The 16,419-nt window shown below is 48.0% G+C and overlaps 8 protein-coding genes across 8 annotated transcripts; 3 read left to right on the top strand and 5 right to left on the bottom strand.

The window, feature by feature from the left end:
- Positions 1–166: 166 nt before the first annotated feature.
- Positions 167–2,441, bottom strand: EDB93DRAFT_422416 (uncharacterized protein). Its single transcript, XM_041456317.1, has 9 exons — positions 2,413–2,441; positions 2,110–2,361; positions 1,715–2,054; positions 1,602–1,655; positions 1,046–1,551; positions 976–988; positions 772–921; positions 618–719; positions 167–566 (listed from the first exon to the last, which is right to left on the bottom strand). Exons 2-9 carry the CDS (start codon positions 2,176–2,178, stop codon positions 538–540), a joined length of 1,263 nt encoding a protein of 420 aa, XP_041312542.1. The 5' UTR covers positions 2,179–2,361; positions 2,413–2,441; the 3' UTR covers positions 167–537.
- Positions 2,442–4,093: 1,652 nt separating this feature from the next.
- Positions 4,094–6,299, top strand: EDB93DRAFT_422666 (uncharacterized protein). The gene is made up of 4 exons (XM_041456318.1): positions 4,094–4,353; positions 4,414–4,987; positions 5,039–5,673; positions 5,724–6,299. The coding sequence occupies exons 1-4, from the start codon at positions 4,250–4,252 to the stop codon at positions 6,205–6,207; spliced, it is 1,797 nt and encodes a 598-aa protein (XP_041312541.1). The 5' UTR covers positions 4,094–4,249; the 3' UTR covers positions 6,208–6,299.
- A 92-nt stretch (positions 6,300–6,391) lies between these two features.
- EDB93DRAFT_1237633 (Alpha/Beta hydrolase protein) lies at positions 6,392–7,382 on the bottom strand (the record flags this gene model as incomplete). Its single annotated transcript, XM_041451441.1, has 3 exons — positions 6,392–7,053; positions 7,078–7,124; positions 7,171–7,382. 3 exons carry the CDS (start codon positions 7,380–7,382, stop codon positions 6,392–6,394), a joined length of 921 nt encoding a protein of 306 aa, XP_041312540.1.
- Positions 7,383–9,620: 2,238 nt separating this feature from the next.
- Positions 9,621–11,211, bottom strand: EDB93DRAFT_1237632 (uncharacterized protein; the record flags this gene model as incomplete). The annotated part of the gene is made up of 6 exons (XM_041451440.1): positions 9,621–10,019; positions 10,071–10,225; positions 10,275–10,444; positions 10,499–10,682; positions 10,734–11,094; positions 11,149–11,211. The coding sequence occupies 6 exons, from the start codon at positions 11,209–11,211 to the stop codon at positions 9,621–9,623; spliced, it is 1,332 nt and encodes a 443-aa protein (XP_041312539.1).
- A 263-nt stretch (positions 11,212–11,474) lies between these two features.
- EDB93DRAFT_1076106 (uncharacterized protein) lies at positions 11,475–12,961 on the top strand (the record flags this gene model as incomplete). The annotated part of the gene is made up of 4 exons (XM_041445210.1): positions 11,475–11,796; positions 11,849–11,908; positions 11,959–12,129; positions 12,180–12,961. 4 exons carry the CDS (start codon positions 11,475–11,477, stop codon positions 12,959–12,961), a joined length of 1,335 nt encoding a protein of 444 aa, XP_041312538.1.
- Positions 12,962–13,066: 105 nt separating this feature from the next.
- EDB93DRAFT_1076092 (nucleophile aminohydrolase) lies at positions 13,067–14,034 on the bottom strand (the record flags this gene model as incomplete). Its single annotated transcript, XM_041445207.1, has 6 exons — positions 13,067–13,254; positions 13,313–13,402; positions 13,457–13,641; positions 13,695–13,816; positions 13,869–13,946; positions 13,999–14,034. 6 exons carry the CDS (start codon positions 14,032–14,034, stop codon positions 13,067–13,069), a joined length of 699 nt encoding a protein of 232 aa, XP_041312537.1.
- A 34-nt stretch (positions 14,035–14,068) lies between these two features.
- Positions 14,069–15,353, top strand: EDB93DRAFT_422071 (SAC3/GANP/Nin1/mts3/eIF-3 p25 family-domain-containing protein). Its single transcript, XM_041456316.1, has 6 exons — positions 14,069–14,304; positions 14,358–14,427; positions 14,475–14,577; positions 14,626–14,898; positions 14,949–15,060; positions 15,111–15,353. Exons 1-6 carry the CDS (start codon positions 14,200–14,202, stop codon positions 15,243–15,245), a joined length of 798 nt encoding a protein of 265 aa, XP_041312536.1. The 5' UTR covers positions 14,069–14,199; the 3' UTR covers positions 15,246–15,353.
- On the bottom strand, positions 15,322–16,384 carry EDB93DRAFT_1075888 (proteasome subunit alpha type-3; the record flags this gene model as incomplete). The annotated part of the gene is made up of 7 exons (XM_041445188.1): positions 15,322–15,478; positions 15,532–15,644; positions 15,692–15,835; positions 15,889–15,990; positions 16,043–16,166; positions 16,226–16,260; positions 16,316–16,384. 7 exons carry the CDS (start codon positions 16,382–16,384, stop codon positions 15,322–15,324), a joined length of 744 nt encoding a protein of 247 aa, XP_041312535.1.
- Between the last annotated feature and the right edge of the window lie 35 nt (positions 16,385–16,419).

Raw genomic sequence — 16,419 nt, 5'->3', positions numbered from 1 at the left:
CTACCGGAGAGGTTGCCATATGGGTGAGCGAACGGGGTTACAGAGTGGATATTAGATATTAGGGAAACACAGGAATGCTAACAAAAATCGGCAGCCTTTTAAACCAACGAAGCCACGATGTTTACCTGTAAAGGGGCTGGGCCGTTAATCAGGCTAGATCGCGGGATTCGTGCAATTGGAGAAGTCCGCAGATAAGGCAATCATATCGTGAGCGACTTGAAGGTCATATTGTCATTCGAAGAAGTTGAGACTGATTTGGCTAAGTCACGCGAACCAAGTGAATGTGCGCGCTCTTCGTTGAGAATCACTTGTACGTGCTCAAGTACGTCAATGGAAAAATTCCATCAGCATTACGTTGTTAATTTTTCTCCGCGATGATCTGGAGGTTAGCAAAAACTGAACCTTGATGTCAAGACGTGACTGCATGCATATATGTACAAATAGACATTCCCGAGGCCGAGCCCATCTCCGGCAGGACAGCCTCGAATGGTTATAACAAGAAACTTTATCATAGTAAAATGGAAGGCGCGCGTTAATTCAGTTGTTCGGTTGCCGATGCATACCAGCTGAAGCGAAGATGAGAGTGGTTTTGCGTGGAGAGCGACGGTATGTCTCACCAGCGACGAATTTACATTTTCCTAACTTCAGGTAATAACAAGTTGTTCCATTCGGGCACATATGTCCATAAACACATTCATCTCCAAATGGACAATCTCCGCCTGATGAACAGTTAACATCATGCTCAACAAATTGCCAGTGAGGAAAGCACACCTTCGTTTGTAACTTTACAAGGCGTCTTCTTTGCATTCTCTCCAAGTTCTTGATAGTGTTCCGCCTCCAAGATATACTCATGCGAATATTTACAACTCGGACCGTGCCTGCATTGTGCCAAATAGAATAAAGTGCACGGAGGTGGAACATCTGTGTGGAAAAGATCAATATCAGATCGCTACAATGGACGCCTAGTGAACATACGCTTAGACAATGCCTAACAGTAATTTGGTGAGGACAGTATCAAGAAACGTAGAGGGGAAATACAACTCACCAGTTGGTTATTGATACGTCGCTGCTTCGGTGGAGAAGGAGAGGTCAATCGCGGCAAGCGAAACGGAATCTCGCTTGCTTCGCTGGACTCGCTACTACCCTCACTTGACTCCATCGATGGGCAGTTAAACCGCGTCGACATTGTTAGCGGTGTTTGCAGCGCTGATTTATAACTCGGGAGACTTCCACGTCGAGCCATCGCTACCTGGCCTTCTCCAGAAAAAGAGTTGATACCAGGTGGAGTCGCAGGAGGACAGACAGGTTGCGCTGCGGTCAATTTTGGAGTAGTAGGCGCCAGTCCTGGCGGGGGACCAGTCGCGATGACATTATAAGATGGTGCCACGAGTTTAGTTGTGATAAACAACTCGGGTATTCTGAGCTCGGGTAGCTGAAGCGCTCTGATATCAATCGCTACATCAGAATAACCAGGCATGAGAACAAGCTTATGACCGAGGCTCGAGGTGACGACAGAACGAAGATTGTGCACATAGCCATTATCATGGCATCCTGGTTGGCGAAAATCAGTAAACCGCTTGGGGTGGTGAAGTGGAACCTACCACCAAAGAATATTTTGTAAGTGTGTGGAAGACGGATGTTATCTTCAAGATGGACTGGAAATCCAGAAATAACTTCAATGACCCCGTGCATATAATCACACGAGTCAACTTACCTTTAAGCTTTGCATCAGCAGCTTCTTTGCTACCTCCTACGTCGACCATGATAAATCGCTCAGCAGCTTGATTGAAGCCCATCATGAAGTCATCAAACTTGGCTCTAACCGTCGTCAGACCCACTCGGCCAAACGTCTCTAGAAGGCCGCGTTTGTTGTAGAAGAGATACACCCAAAGTTGATATTGTTCAAATCCTTCACTGGTAGATATGAATTGGCGAACGCGTTCGGTCAGCTTTCTCGCAGCAGCTAGGCCACCTTCCTGGCCTTGGCTCATCAATTCCTGCGTGAAGATCATCCCGTCGCCATCAAGCAAACATATAACTCGTTTTTCCAGTCCCTATAACACGAGTTCTGGTCATAAAGATAGTTGTCTGAGTAAAAAGTAAACGCACTTTTAAGGCGTTCAATTCGTGCAACAAATCATTTTTCTCTTCCGCTTGTCTTCGAAGGCGGTCCTCCATAGCAGAGTATGCTGTTTGGAAAACACCTAAATTTGTTGAAAGTTCTCGAATACGATTCTCGTAGAGGCTTTCGTTTTTCAGCAATATCTGTATTTCACCTGTCGAACGTGTTGTGGTCCTGGATGAATACTATTTCACGTCAGAGGTGCATGCATACCAGAAAGGTGCTCGAGAGTGTTTCGTCTGCATGGCTGTCATTCAGTACTCCACGTAGCAAGGTAACCGAGTACAAACATCGCATGCTGCTGGATGACTCCATGATTTTCGTTTCCGTTCATCGTGCTGGTGAAGCAGGAGAGAAGTCGTGCCGCGCCACAGTTTATAAACTCAACCCCTTTGACGTGATCCTCGCCTTTGTGGTATGTTGGTCAAGGCGATGCATGTGCTGTGTGCCATCAAGATTCACTTCTAAAGTTGAGGAGCAGAAAGCTTGAGCGGTTCACTCGTGGCATTTTGCACCCTTGCATGCAGGCATTCATGAACTCGCTTCTTGTTCACACGTACGTCTAGGCCCATGTATTCGAAGATGTGACCACAACAAAACAAGATTTCTGGCCATGGGCATCGACAAAAATGGGTCATACTTAACACCCAGAGATGCAATACTCTCATCTGTAATGATATGCCGCATCATCTAGTACTGTGCAAGATTGGCACGAGTTCACTAGTGATCAAACGAAGGCCTAGTAGGCAGTGACCCAGCTTGTTTTGTCTGCGAGGTAACTGTAAACAGGGGTATACAGAACCTGAGTTCATTTGCAGGGTCAGGTGAGCCTGTTAGACACAGCCACATAAGAGTCCGTGACAGACATCTTCGAAATCAACACATCCATAGATGATATGTATCGCATTCATCCATAGCTTTTCTGATAGTGTCTGGGGCATGGGGAGCAGTCAGTTACTTCGGCCATCGACCCTTCATTCCCGTGGATCTATAATCGCTGGCTTTGCTCGAATGTTCATGTGGCCATTGTCGTGACATGGCACGAAAACCGTGACGATGATGAATTTGTCAATCGGGGAGATCACATGTCTGCAACAAGTCCTCAAGATTAAATCATCAGCCTTGCAACAACACGACCATACCTGCTGTTTGATAATTACCGATATTGAACTCTGTATCAAACTCCTTCATGCATCAAATATCGACCATTCTGAATCATTCGGCCACCTGACTCAACCCCATCAAAGATCGTCAAATGCAGTTCCTCATTACAATGAGATCCGGTTTTTCGAATGTGGAGAGCGAACTGCGCCTACCGCAAAAAGAAATTCCTAGAAATGGCACTGCGCTGTACCATGATTGAATGCAGAAATTCTCCGCGGAGTTTCTAGTTGTTGCTAGCTCAAGATGGCTACCTTCGCCGCCTTGTTTCATCAGATCATGAGAGAAGTCGAGGAGGCGCATGATTCGCTGATATCAGCTCCATTTGCAATATTAGATCTGATTAGGTCGTGAGGCTGCAACCTTCTGAAGTTCTTGTTCGAAAGTCTTGTTCTATTCCTCCATTTTGGCGTGTGCTGACATGGAGATTATATGTCGAAGCCCTAGAGCTGTTTCTCTTGAGACCTGTCATTTGGAACCTTTTGTCATGAATAATAGATACGTAACTAACCAATGCGATCTCGAGGCATTGGTTCAGTCAAACCCAGCACCAGGCACGGAATCCAAAATTGTACGCAAGCAATGGGAAGATGATCGAGCAAGCTTGTTGGAAAATGAGCTATGGTTGACCATGAAGAAAATTGCTTACCGTTGGACTTATTGATCAGCGTGTGGAATAATAAAAGTGGCCTTGAGTAGTGCACGGCCTAGATGCGCTAGGGTGCTGAGGATTCAAATGAGCAAATGAACAAATGAGAACCCAAGTACCAAATACCATGTAGTCTGCCACTGGAGTCTGCCTCACCGTGACGGACCACGGCAAAGACGCGCTCGTGGGAACTGCTTACGTAGACGCGTCGTCGATCATTTGGTTCGCGTCAAGTAACTTACTCGATCTTGTTCATCTCTGCGACACCCTTCATTGCTCCGGCAGCTGATACACTCTCTACTTATTGTACAAACATTATGACCGACCTATACACATCCCTCGGAGTCTCGCCCAGAAAGAAACGCCAACTCATCAGTTCAGACGATGAGACCACTTTCACCCCGAAAAAACTTCGAACTGCGTGAGCATGTTTAATCTATTGTACACTGTGCTATTATGCTTATAGACGACGTGCTTCAAGGCCACCCACACCACCCTGCTCTGCTCACAAGGGCAGCAAATCAAATCATGCGCCCTTGCCACATCACCTTTCACGACTCAACACGATTCAAACAGCCTTGCAGCATGCATTATCACATGCACTAGCAACATGTGCTGTTTCTCCTTCCTCTGACACGGGCATAGTGCGAAACGTGCTCAATCATATGTCCATCATGACTTACTCTGGGCTCACAACCAAATTCGATACCGATGATCTTAAGCGGCTTTGCTGGATATGGGAGTGGGATGCAAAATCACTTCCTGATATTACAAGAAAATACAAGACAGTTGATGATGAGAACCCCTTCTTAGATGCTCCTGCACAGCCTCCTGCCAAGGATTGGACGCGAGGCGCAATGGGATTGGTCATCAGCCCAACTACCCATTATTCCAAGGGCGCTGGCAAACGCGTACCTGTATATGGTATTGGTATCGAGGTCGAAATCGATATTGACAAAGATATGGGAGGTGGCATGGCCGCAGTAGCTAGATGGACCGCCGATGCAGAGAAGCGACGAACTGAGTTTCGAAATAAACTTGAGCGCTGGGTCAAGGTTTGTCCCCCAAATCACTGCTATTATCATATACATTAACCCCGATTATAGCTTCACCCGGATATTCCGGATGTGCCAAATGTTCCTATGGCAGATCTCCCAGAGTTTGTGACTACGGTCAAGGCGTCCTCGCTGACTCGAGTGCTTGCTTCTGCCTCGCCTAAGGGTACCTCAATTCTCAGGAATATGGTTCCGTCCAGTCCAACCTCGCCCGTGAAGTCGCCCGTGAAGCGTTCTATCGCCACACATGAGTTTACAGTCCCATTTCCTGCGATTAGTCCTTCAAAGTCAGCCCTTGCATCATCATTAAAATCTTCCATTGCGTTTCCTCAGACACCATCATCGCGTCAGAGGCGCGCAGATCTTTTGGTCGGTCTTCTAACCCCCAAGACACCTGCGCGTCATAGATGCGAGAGCGATGCATCAGACTCTCTGCCTATGACGCCTGTCCACCAACGCGGTGCCAACGCGGAGACTGCACCTTCAACTCCGAGTACATCTCGTCGTCAAGCTTTATATGATCGAATTCGTCAGAAGTCTGTGACCACCAGCCCAACCAAAGCAAAGAGCGCGGAAGTTGTCGGAGGAAAACTCTCTAGGGAACAGATCCAGAAAATGGGTCAGGAAGAGATCCGACGGCGCTGTCTGCTCGGCCGCTTAGGTGGTGTCGCCGAGAGTGCCTGGATGTTAGTACCATACACCCGACTTCTTCTTTTGTTGATTTCTTATCTGACAGGCTTTTCTCGGCTCCTGTCGGATCGACTTCTACGCCGACTACTCGCAAACGCAAAGCTCTTCCGACCTCTGAGGTCGCGGCCGCGATCATCAAGTCTTCCCCCGTGCCGATGTCAACTCTTGAAGCAAACGAGTCGCTCAGACTACTGACGACGCTTTGTCCATTCTTCCTGCGACCTGTGGATATCGCAGGCAAAGAGTGGCTTGAGATGCCATCCACGTCGTCGGTGCAGGACACTAGCACCGTTGACAAGTCGATGCCCCCTAGTCCAGCCAAGAAGCCTGTTGGCAGCAAACTTGTTCCACCGCCCAGTCCAGGTGTTCGATCTACTTCTACTATAGGTCCACCGCCTAGCCCCGGTTCTCGTGCGAAACTCGACAGCGCCGAAATGCTCACGCGAAGTCCCAGGCGAGTTAAACGCGAAATAGGCGGCCTCAGAGAAGTGAGGGAAATCATTCGGAGAGAGCTGGAGCTACAGGATTAGCTCCAGATCAGTGCTCATCTTATTTTATTCTAACTCTATCAGTGCGATACCTTCCCTCCAACATCTATCATTGCTTGTCTACCGTTTCTTTAACTTTTAGCTATGTATATAGATAACTTCTCGATGTATTGCTTGCTTCATCCCCTCTGGAAGGATGTTTCATGGACAATGTTATTGCGATTGACTATTGCTCGTCAGCCAGAAACTCTGTCCATACTTCGTCCATGTAGTATAAAGTACTCATATGACCCCCATCAACGTGTTTGATCCGTGCATTCTTGTAATTGGCAGCAAGATAGTATGCATAAGCCACGGGAGTCATGTGGTCGTCCTTGCTCGCTGTGAGCAGGATAGGAGGACGAGAGTGATCCTCGTCCAATGCGTCAGGCCGGAAACCCCAATCTGAGTGCAGAAGAGGTGGCGTAAGCATAAAACCTTCCCAAGACTTGGAGGTGCTCTTCATGACATTTTTCGCCATTGTCCGCACTGTATCATCTGGTACCATCCCGCGTTCCTCGCTCCACTTCGCGAACTCCTCCCGCTCCGCCTGGTCCATCAGGTCAAAAACAGTTTCACGCAACGATGCCTCTGCTCCTTCTATAGTCTTCAACTTTCTCACCAGCACGAATTTAATTAGATGAGCGAGAAGGTTGAATGGCATGTAGTACCCGATGGGGCCAGGTAGGATATATTGCGTCCACGTCATGTGTTTGGCGTAATCTTTTTGGTATCGAAACGGGCTGAACGCGCCTAATAGCAGCATGCCTGATATGCACCGGCCGAATGGAAACTTGTCATACGGTGCACCGTACAATATCTGTGCAGGCACTGTACCGAGCGAGCCCCCTGCAATGTACAGTTTAATGTTACGGCCATCGAAATCTGGGTATAGGTGGGATAAAAGCGTGGTCATGTCGCTCGTGAGGCATGTCGCGGTATAGTGTCGATGAGGGAGGAGGCGACGTGTTGCCCCATCCAGGCAGGGTGGGCGTGATGAAATGAACATTCTTGTTCAGAAGGACATGAGATGTCTGCGACGCGTCCCCAACAGTGAAAAAGCCATGCATGTAAAGAACGACAGTCTTGCTAGATGGGTTTCCTGCTTCTTCGTATGCCAAGGTACGCCCATCGGGCAAAGGAAGAAATTTCTCCTCAGAGCTGATGTCTGTAGACATGAATCAAGGATGGTATGTATGATATTGTGCGGATGAACTTCACAGCCTGACGACCAGTATATATGCCCTGTCAGCAGACCGGTTGTATAAATCGGAAAAGGAAACACCCCGCAGCAGTACTGGGAGGACAAGCGCTGGGTATTTCGATACGTAGAATCAATACGCAGCAAACGTGAGCTGCGTATGTAACAGGCACCGCAGGTGCACAGGTTGTCCATTCGGGATTCGCTTGTGTCCTCGATTTATACTGCGTAGTATTCCCGAGTCAAGCACGTCCTTTTGTGGGCTGCGGTCGCGGTCACCGGTTAAGAAAACGACAGCTGCAAGTCACAAATCAATCAACGAAGTAACATTGTTCTGAAGCCTCACGAAGAAACAAGGACAAGGCGAGCAAAGGCCGCCAACGGTAGTTACAGGTCATACGATGAAAGTTGGCTCCACCGTGACAAACTCGAATCGTTACTCGATGGGTCGCAAAGCTGAGCATACCGTTTTGTTGCACCCATCTTTGTGACACGACTCTTGCGAGACAGTCTTTCAATTAAAGCGTCACTGGTAGAGTGGTTTACGCGAGGTCAGCTACCAGGATAAATACAATTACATCATACAAACGTAATTTGCTTGCTCGCCCATTCTGCTGCTGCACGCTCGGACTTGATCTCATACTCGAGACTCAAAAATCAAGGCGACATCAGTCTTCTCTTTGATGTATCCATGGATGATACTTGTATATTCAGCAAGTTATATCCATGCATATGGACTTATCCGCGAAATGAATGTCAGCTGCAGCCTGGAAAACGGACTGACAGCAGTACAGTGCTTCTCGGTGTGAAATGCCCTGCTTCCTCATTTCGACTAATAACGCCCATGCCCTAGTCGTACAGATATGATAGGCCCACTCTACAGCGGGTAGTTTGATATTCCGCAGGTAGTTCCCCTAGAACGCCCCCAGGACCCAGGACAGACAAACCTCTGAAATGCTAGAAGTCGCCGACTCGCCATCAATAATATGTGTCATCTATCTTCATTCAGCACGTACCGATGCATTTTCAAAAGCGATTCTGATCACATCTTATCTCGTCATTACTCTGCTATTTCGCTTCGCGATAGACTCCCACTCGATGTTACACTTAAAGCCTTGGGTGAGGAGCCAAGCCACCCGGGAAAACCCCAGGACCCAGGAGAGACATACATCATTCGAGTGCAAAAGGTCGCCATTACTTGTATTTGGTATCGATCTCCGTTCAGCACGTATCAACGATTTCTCCCAAGCCATTCGTGCAACTGATCTCACTTTTGGCCTCCGACGGATCCCCGATGACTTCCGTGAGGTAGTAAAGGCTGACAGTGCTGAATCCCATACAAGGAACAAACCCGTAGACATAGATCAGATTGTCGTCAAATAGAATGAGCCCATACTTCTGTGAGTTGTCCTCGATTTCATATTTCCTGCAGGTATTGAGAAAGACCCTAGACCTTGCGAGCCCTCTCCTGAATTCCGGGCTAGCGTTTGTGCCTCATTTTAATTGGGTCTCATGGAGAAGCCCTTCGCAGTTCGAGATCTCCGTCGGAGAATTACAGGATCGCAGCGCAAAATCCCATCGTCATTATTGTCTATTGTAAATAACGCCTGACTCCATCTTGCCATCGCTCTGCTGTCTCGCTTCATGAAACAGGGATTTTAGACGGATGGTAGTGCGGCTGAAGAGTTGCTGAGCGAAATCCTCGATGTCTGCCATGTTGACAACCATATTCACAGACAAGTTTTGCTTGCAATATAAACATCCGCTCTGCATTCGGCTGGAAGCATCGATGCGAATGATATTGGGTAGGAGCGGCCTGCTGCATTCATGCTTTAGCTATCGCCGAATCAACTTGTTGGTCAAGCAGAGCGGTGTTTGCGCACAGATGACTCCCATGCCTTAGATGAAATGATATCCCAGCTTGTTGATTGAACTTTGACATGTTCATCTGACGACTTCACATGTAGCATCACCCGTAGCTACTACGCGCAGCCTGTTACCAACAATATAAATTTCCATATTTCAAGTATACCTCCCCGTCATGTGCACCCGATGTAAACCTCTATTTGTATTTTTCAGTCTGCTGCCTCGGAGCCTGGACGACGGAAAGTTGGATTATTTGCTACCAGAGGGCATTGGTATTTAACCAGGCAGCACACCTACTTTGCCAGCTAATGTTATGTGATGGTTAATGTATATGTAGTAATAAAAAAACTTATTTCATTTCCAACTCTGCTCTGATAGCTTTCTCGAATTTCGCACAATCAATCACTGTGCCTTTTCTCCTGCTTGTCTCGGCGGCAAATATGGTGAGATGACTCTTGAGCACCTCAGAGACATCAGTCCCCAGTAGCTCTTGATTGTTCGTGCGCACAGCCTCGACAAAAGTACGAATAAGACCCAAGTCTCCGCCTCCGTGGCCACCACCTTCATTCTTCGGGTGGTGCATTGTCTTATGACCCGTGCGGAAGTCGGTGACAGTAAAATTATTCATATCGCCAACTATCTCCCCGTGCGTGAAGTGCAATCGTGTCTGACGTTCGCAAATCAAGGAGGTGTATGCTACCATCGTAAATGAGACGGTGGCTCCTGATGAATATTCGATATTCACAACCTAAAAATACAGCATCAAGATGCTGCTTTGCAAGGCAAAATCGGGTTGTACCTGATGATCACAGACATCATTTTCGCTTTCGTACACACATTGTCCGTAAGGACCATTGCGCAGAGCATCGACGATATTTTCTATGTCTGGTATTCCATCCACAATAGTGCTGACTGGCCAGTGGGTGTCTCCGCGGGAAACAGGTTCCAGGTATACTGCGTGGTTACACTCAGTTTACATGAAATGAGATTGGAGGTGATCTACTTTTCTTTGCACTGTATGGGCAATCTTGTTCTATTGAACATTCTAAGCAGCGAGTTGCAGCACCTGCTGCAGGAGGCTTCTTTTCCTTGCGAAAGTGTTGTAAAGAGCCGAACGAGGAGACTCGTGTCGGAATCGCAGGGGAAAGCCAGTGACAGAGGATGTCTACATCACTTGGGTACCCAATCAATTAAGATGTCATGCGCGGTGAATTAGGGCTTACATACTGGCAGCTCTTGGTCATGAGAGAAAAAGAACTCTCAGATTCTTTCTTCCAATGGCCGCGAACATAAGAGTGGGCAAAGTGAAAGTAACCAATGGGCTCGATATGAACTACATTTATCAGCTCGCCCAACTGTCCTGAACGGACCACTTCGGTGATGGCCTTGCTGTAAGGGGAGTAGCGTAAGACTGCCGCACGTGAGGTCCGAAGCTTGTAGCATGACAAGGGATATAGCTCACCGTGACCACATCCATAAATAATACCAGCGTTCTTAACTGCCTTCTCCATTTCAAGGCAATCTTGTAGATTTGTAGCCATGGGCTTCTCGCAAAGTATGTGGTAACCCTGGGCTGCGAATGCCGACACCACTTCACAATGCATGTAGTCTTGCACCGCAACTATTACTGCGTCTGCAAGACGCTTCCCGATAGTTTGAATGGTATCGGCGGAAGCCTTCAAGAGCTCCTGCCAATCATTGAACACAAGGGTCCGATCGAGCTTGTGATTATGTGCAAATATATCGCGAGTATTTGGCCTTGGTTCTGCAATAGCGACTACCTTGCAGTTCTTCGGGTGATCAAGGGCATATTTAGCATAGTTCTGCGTACAAGCGTCAGTGCACCGTAAGGAAAAGGCACACAATTAAGTTCATACAGTCCCTCTCTGACCACAGCCGATGACAGCCAACGTAACAGGCTCAGTTGGTAGGGATGTCATAATCGCAGAAGGGGATTCGTTGGACCTGAAGATCGAGCGAGACCATGGGGACTTTATACGCGACATCATGTGGGTTTGATGGTCCGATATCGAATGCTATATCTGAACACAATCATTAAGCGCAGTATCTTATCACCATACCATGAATGATATCAGCATTCTGCTGTGCATCGCAGCAGTGGTCGTGGCAGTCGTGTATTACAAGGATTTTCACAGTGATTTCGGCGAGTGTAGTCAGGGTTGTCATGGTCGGGCTTTACTGCATGCCTCGCTTACTTCCACGTCTGCTCAAAATCTTGCAAGATGCCTCGGAGCCCAACACGTTCAACAATGGATATACGCGCTACAAAAAGCGTGTTTCTATGAAAAATACTATTCCAGAGACGCCTACTTTCACTTCAGAAGGCAGGACTCACTCGATTTTGTTGGACAACGCGAACCCAATTACCGACGGCCATCTTTATAACAGACACAAGTCACTACCACCCAGAGTTCATCTTGTGAAGCCATTACAACATACCGGGGAGCATGACCATCCGCGGGAAATGACAAACGAGGAACGCGAATGGTGGTCCAGCCCTTACCGTGCGTTGGGTGCATCGTTTCTACTGTCTGTCTACTTATCATTATGATGCAGTCAGAATGCTCGCCTCGCCGTTGCGAGAATGTCAGACAACGCATAAAAAACTACCCTGTGGTGCGTGAATAGCAAAAGCTCATGTTGCACCTTCTTCATCCTGCTCCTAGACTTTCTTATCCGTCTGGCACCTGTGCGCCTCCCGGCCTCTCAAGGAGCACGCGAACAACACATACTAGTTCCAGATGGTATAGAGCACCCTAAATTCAAACCTCGTCGATCCACGCCTGCATGTTATATTGTATGCTGGAAAGATGTCGTTCCATATGCAACTTCTAGAAGTGCGTGACGAGTTGCCACTTTATTACACCTACAACTGAGCTCTTCTCAGATTCACTGCGCAGAATCTCACAGAACTTGATCGTGCAACCTTTGCTATCGGCGCGCATCGGTTACCAGCTCCGTTTACGAGTCCTGCAGGAGCTGGAGATTCTTACTAAAAGGCTTGCTGCAGGCCCGTTGGATGATCCTGCGGCGACGGTGCTCCGAAGACTCACCCGTTCTGAATGGAACGTAGTTCGGCAAACTAACTCGATACCTTACAAAGATGCAGTGGCCCTGATGGTAGTACCCCCAGTCAACCAGAATCCAGAAACAAAGGAGAAGTCACAGCCATCCGTACAGTTGGACATCGCTGATGTTGTGCGAATCGATACTAACAACTCAGAAAACTCATCGCGGCGCCCTCCCCCCCTCTCCATTATCCGTCCAGTCGCGGATGATGATCTAAATTCTCCCCTTCTTCCAAATGCGCAAGTTCCCCTCTACCACGGCCTGTCTTTATTTCCTGTCCGACCACAGCGAGCTGCACTGCATAAAGCACTTTGCGAGCTACTTGGGGCGGAGCGTAGAGCACGGTTGCGTGCATTTCCGGTCTCTGGTTTTTCCGAACATGAGAAGTCTCCGCGAGCACGTGGTGATGCCAAGGGAAGCCATGCATTCCTGTTGTGTTCGAATCAGCATACTGCTAAACGAGCGGACGTTGTGCCTTTGGCAATTGCTCTCTGGAGATTGCGGATGTGGGAGGGGCAAGCTTACGGTTCCGCCGTTGAGACGAGCCATTGGGAGGTCGATGCAGGATGGAGGTTATCATGGGCAGAGCAGATGTACTAAACAGTCATACCGATAATACTAAACATGTCATTTAATCACAAGAAATATTAATCAGGATGTCCACTTGCAAGACAAATATGTTGTGATTTTGCAAAGTCTACACATCTACTCGATAGCCATTGCGACTGGTTCCACACTCTTCTTCACCGGCCCTGACAGCACCTCACGACCTTCCCAGAACTTAGGGAGTCTGTCACCGGGAACAAAAAGCCGCTCGACACCATCCTCCGTGATCACGCACATGCGGATGACACCTCCTGATGAGCCGTCTCTTGCCATTGCAAGCGAGAGTGCTATGTAAAAAAAATAGATTAACAGCAGAAAATTGGTGTTGGGTGGCCAAGCACGCACTGTTTTTCACAAATTCAATGGTCTCATCCCGTCCCCACCCATCTTGGTATGTGGCGTCACAGTAACCATATACATATGTTGAGCCAGAGCCTGAAAACATGATATAACTGACTCAGTGTCGAACATGAAACAGGTAAGACGCACCTCCAATGGCCCACGGCTGGCGGAAAAGCCCTCCGCCTAGAGGAATGTTATATACACTTGGACCAACCTCTTTGTCCCACCCGGCAACGATGATGCCCGCGCTGAGAGCATCCTTGTTATCATAGCAGATATCCTGGAACATGCCTGCAGCCGACGAAACTGGAGGGTGGGCGCCATGGATTTGTCTAAGAGTGCTCAGTGCAAGCAGATTCGTGACTGTTAAGAGATAAAGACGTACGTATATAGCTGCAGGTAGTTATGTACTATATCTGCGACTGCTTGCGTGTCAGCTGCAGATCCTGAGCGACAGCAGTATATCCGATCGTGGACATGCGTAAGCTTGTCTGTTACACGGTTGGCCTTGGGTTTTTAGAGATGAGGAGATGAACAGTGATTGGATAAGTGTGCATACAATGTAGCTTCCGGTTGTCGTACGACTGTCGGCGCCGATGACGACGCCCTTGTCGAACTGAACTGCCATGATAGAGGTCTGCCAATGGCGTACATTAACGAAAACAGGATAATGATTTAAACGTTCATACCCCGAGATTGACCTCTCCACTCTTGAGCCTGTTCATGTCAATGCGATCCATGCTGATGTCGACGTCGTGTGTTATGAAGAAATGCAATGACAATCTTGAGTTGTGGCTGAGTAGCTAAGTAGCGCTGACGCGTCTGGACGCGTGTTCTCTACTTGTTTCTGATTTCCATTCATCGAACTTGTAACTTTTGTTATAGTCACAATGGCTTCTCAGAACTTGGCTACATTATACAACGAGCTACAGCGTGCATTTGATGCGCGACCGTCAGATCTGAAGAAATGCGGGACGCTGCTAGCTCAGCTAAAGGTGCGGTCAAGTTAATTCATAGCTTTGTACATGCATGTCTGACTTCATGCTAGGTTGGCTTGATAGAAGCAGGTCTATTGATCCCCCAAGGAGAAACAAATCTCCATGACTTAGTCGTTGCTCGTACGTCAGAACGGTCTGTGATTTGCTATGTGATGACAGTGGGATAGGTGACATTCTCGAAATTGGGGTCTTCTGGAGTATAAGAGTGAAAGACGTCCCTTCATTCGATAGATATTTTTCCCAGCTGCACACCTTCTACACGGACTACAGGTATGCATGGATATTCTACTCGGATTAGCTCTTCCTCACAGGCATCAGATCAAGCCTCCCTCCGTCGAAGCGTGAATTCGCAGTCCGGGGCTTGAACCTCATTCGTTTGCTCACACAAAACCGCATCGCTGATTTCCACACTACCCTTGAATCACTTCCACTTCCTGCTGATGAGATCAACGCAAATCCATACATCAGACATCCAGTAAATCTCGAGCGCTGGCTCATGGAGGGTAGCTACAGCAAAGTGTGGAATGCTCGTGAGGAAGCACCGGCAGAAGAGTACAAATTTTTTGTTGACAGTCTTATGGGCACTATACGGTGAGCTGTTTTCCGCTGGTCTGATCAACGTCACTGAAGGTTATTGTCAGGAATGAGATTGCCAGTTGTGAGGAGTCGGCATATGACAGCCTTCCTTTGAAGGATGCTACAACTCTGCTATTCTTTCCCTCACAGTCTGGGTTGTTGGTGTTCGCCCAACAGGTAGGCACTTCAAGGTCCCCGGAACCCTCCCTCACTGATCTTGTTTACAGCGCGGTTGGCAGGTAGATCTGACGGCTGGCACGATAACGTTTGCAAAGAAAAATGATGAACAAGTAGAAATTCCAACGCAGAAGCTCATTGCGGCAAACCTGGCGTACGCTCGTGAGCTAGAGCAAATTGTATAGACACCACTTCATGTTTGGCTCCTTCACTTTCTGTGCGAACTGAGGAACGATGATATCAAACGTGCTATTATCCGAATTATTCAAAGGTCTCTAATGCCTCCTGAGCTTTCCTCTTTGCTTCTTCGAGGAGGTCGGTTGGTACAGGCAAATGAAGGTTGTTTGACTCGACACCAACCCAAGTCATCTCCAGCTCGAATTCCTTTTCTTTGTTGTCGTCATGGACGAGGTATATTCTGCAGTGAAGTATTCAGGTGAGAAACGCGAACATAGGTGTCAGACAACGCACATTCTTGCAGCCTCCATAACGGCTTCACGCATCGACAGTTCCGACAGTTTAAGCTTCTCCAGCTCGGTTTTGGCCAGTTGACGGCCTTTGCCGACTGCTGCACCATGATATCCCTGGTATATTATCAACATCAAGATGGTTTGACTTGTACTGCGCTCACTAGGCAGACGCCACTAGGCTCGACGATATACAGTGAAGGACCACTCTTGTCGACGCCACCAAAGATCGTGCTGACACCGAACGGGCGGACAGACGAGTACAACGTATAGGTTTGGGCATTCCAGCTTACAGAATCCGACAGGGCCTGGTGATAGTGGATGAGTGTGATATACTAGCATTCCAGCGTAATCTGGTCACCTTCACAGTTAAAGGCTCTCTCCACTGTTTTCGAGTCTGAGCCCCCGAGTCACGAGCCAGCTGTGATATTTTCCTGCTATCGGCGAGAAGGCCGGCAGATGCCTTGAGCGGATATTGTGCATAAGCCGATTTAAAAACTTGATAGGGCACTCACCATGCCTATGTGTTTGTCCACTGTTTGAATGCGTCGGTTAGCTCCTGGGACAAGGAGCTTGGAGTGTATGAGCTTCTCCACCGCAAGAACAACACCGTCCTTGACGCGCAGCCCGATCGCAGTGCTTATTTAACGAAGCAGACCATTAGCAACAATTATAGTACTGGAAGAAAGCTCGTATACCCTGAGTTCTCTACTGCCTTGTTGGCGTATTCGACCTGGGATGATAAGATTGAGAATATCGCACTGTTGGATGAGCTTCAGAGATTTCACCTGAAATATACGGCCATCTGGTGAATATGTGCTAGCTGAAAGATCGTAACCTGTCCCGATGGAAGTCATGATAGTGAGTATGCAAGTGAGCTGTCCTCGTACGC

The sequence above is a fragment of the Suillus bovinus genome, assembly GCF_016758785.1.
Source record: "Suillus bovinus strain UH-Sbo-P2 chromosome Unknown EDB93scaffold_3, whole genome shotgun sequence".
NCBI lineage: Eukaryota > Fungi > Basidiomycota > Agaricomycetes > Boletales > Suillaceae > Suillus > Suillus bovinus.
The sequence above is the reverse complement of the archived record's forward strand: the minus strand, read 5'-3'. Positions and strand labels throughout refer to the sequence as shown.

Coding starts and splice junctions, on each gene's coding strand:
- EDB93DRAFT_422416 (XM_041456317.1), bottom strand. CDS start 2,178: ATGGAGGACCGCCTTCGAAGACAAGCGGAAGAGAAAAATGATTTGTTG. Junction 1,552..1,601: donor TTACAAAATATTCTTTGGTG/GTAGGTTCCACT, acceptor TTCGCCAACCAG/GATGCCATGATAATGGCTAT. Junction 720..771: donor TTGTAAAGTTACAAACGAAG/GTGTGCTTTCCT, acceptor ACTGTTCATCAG/GCGGAGATTGTCCATTTGGA.
- EDB93DRAFT_422666 (XM_041456318.1), top strand. CDS start 4,250: ATGACCGACCTATACACATCCCTCGGAGTCTCGCCCAGAAAGAAACGC. Junction 4,354..4,413: donor CCGAAAAAACTTCGAACTGC/GTGAGCATGTTT, acceptor ACGTGCTTCAAG/GCCACCCACACCACCCTGCT. Junction 4,988..5,038: donor AACTTGAGCGCTGGGTCAAG/GTTTGTCCCCCA, acceptor CCCCGATTATAG/CTTCACCCGGATATTCCGGA.
- EDB93DRAFT_422071 (XM_041456316.1), top strand. CDS start 14,200: ATGGCTTCTCAGAACTTGGCTACATTATACAACGAGCTACAGCGTGCA. Junction 14,305..14,357: donor CGCTGCTAGCTCAGCTAAAG/GTGCGGTCAAGT, acceptor ACTTCATGCTAG/GTTGGCTTGATAGAAGCAGG. Junction 14,899..14,948: donor AGTCTTATGGGCACTATACG/GTGAGCTGTTTT, acceptor GGTTATTGTCAG/GAATGAGATTGCCAGTTGTG.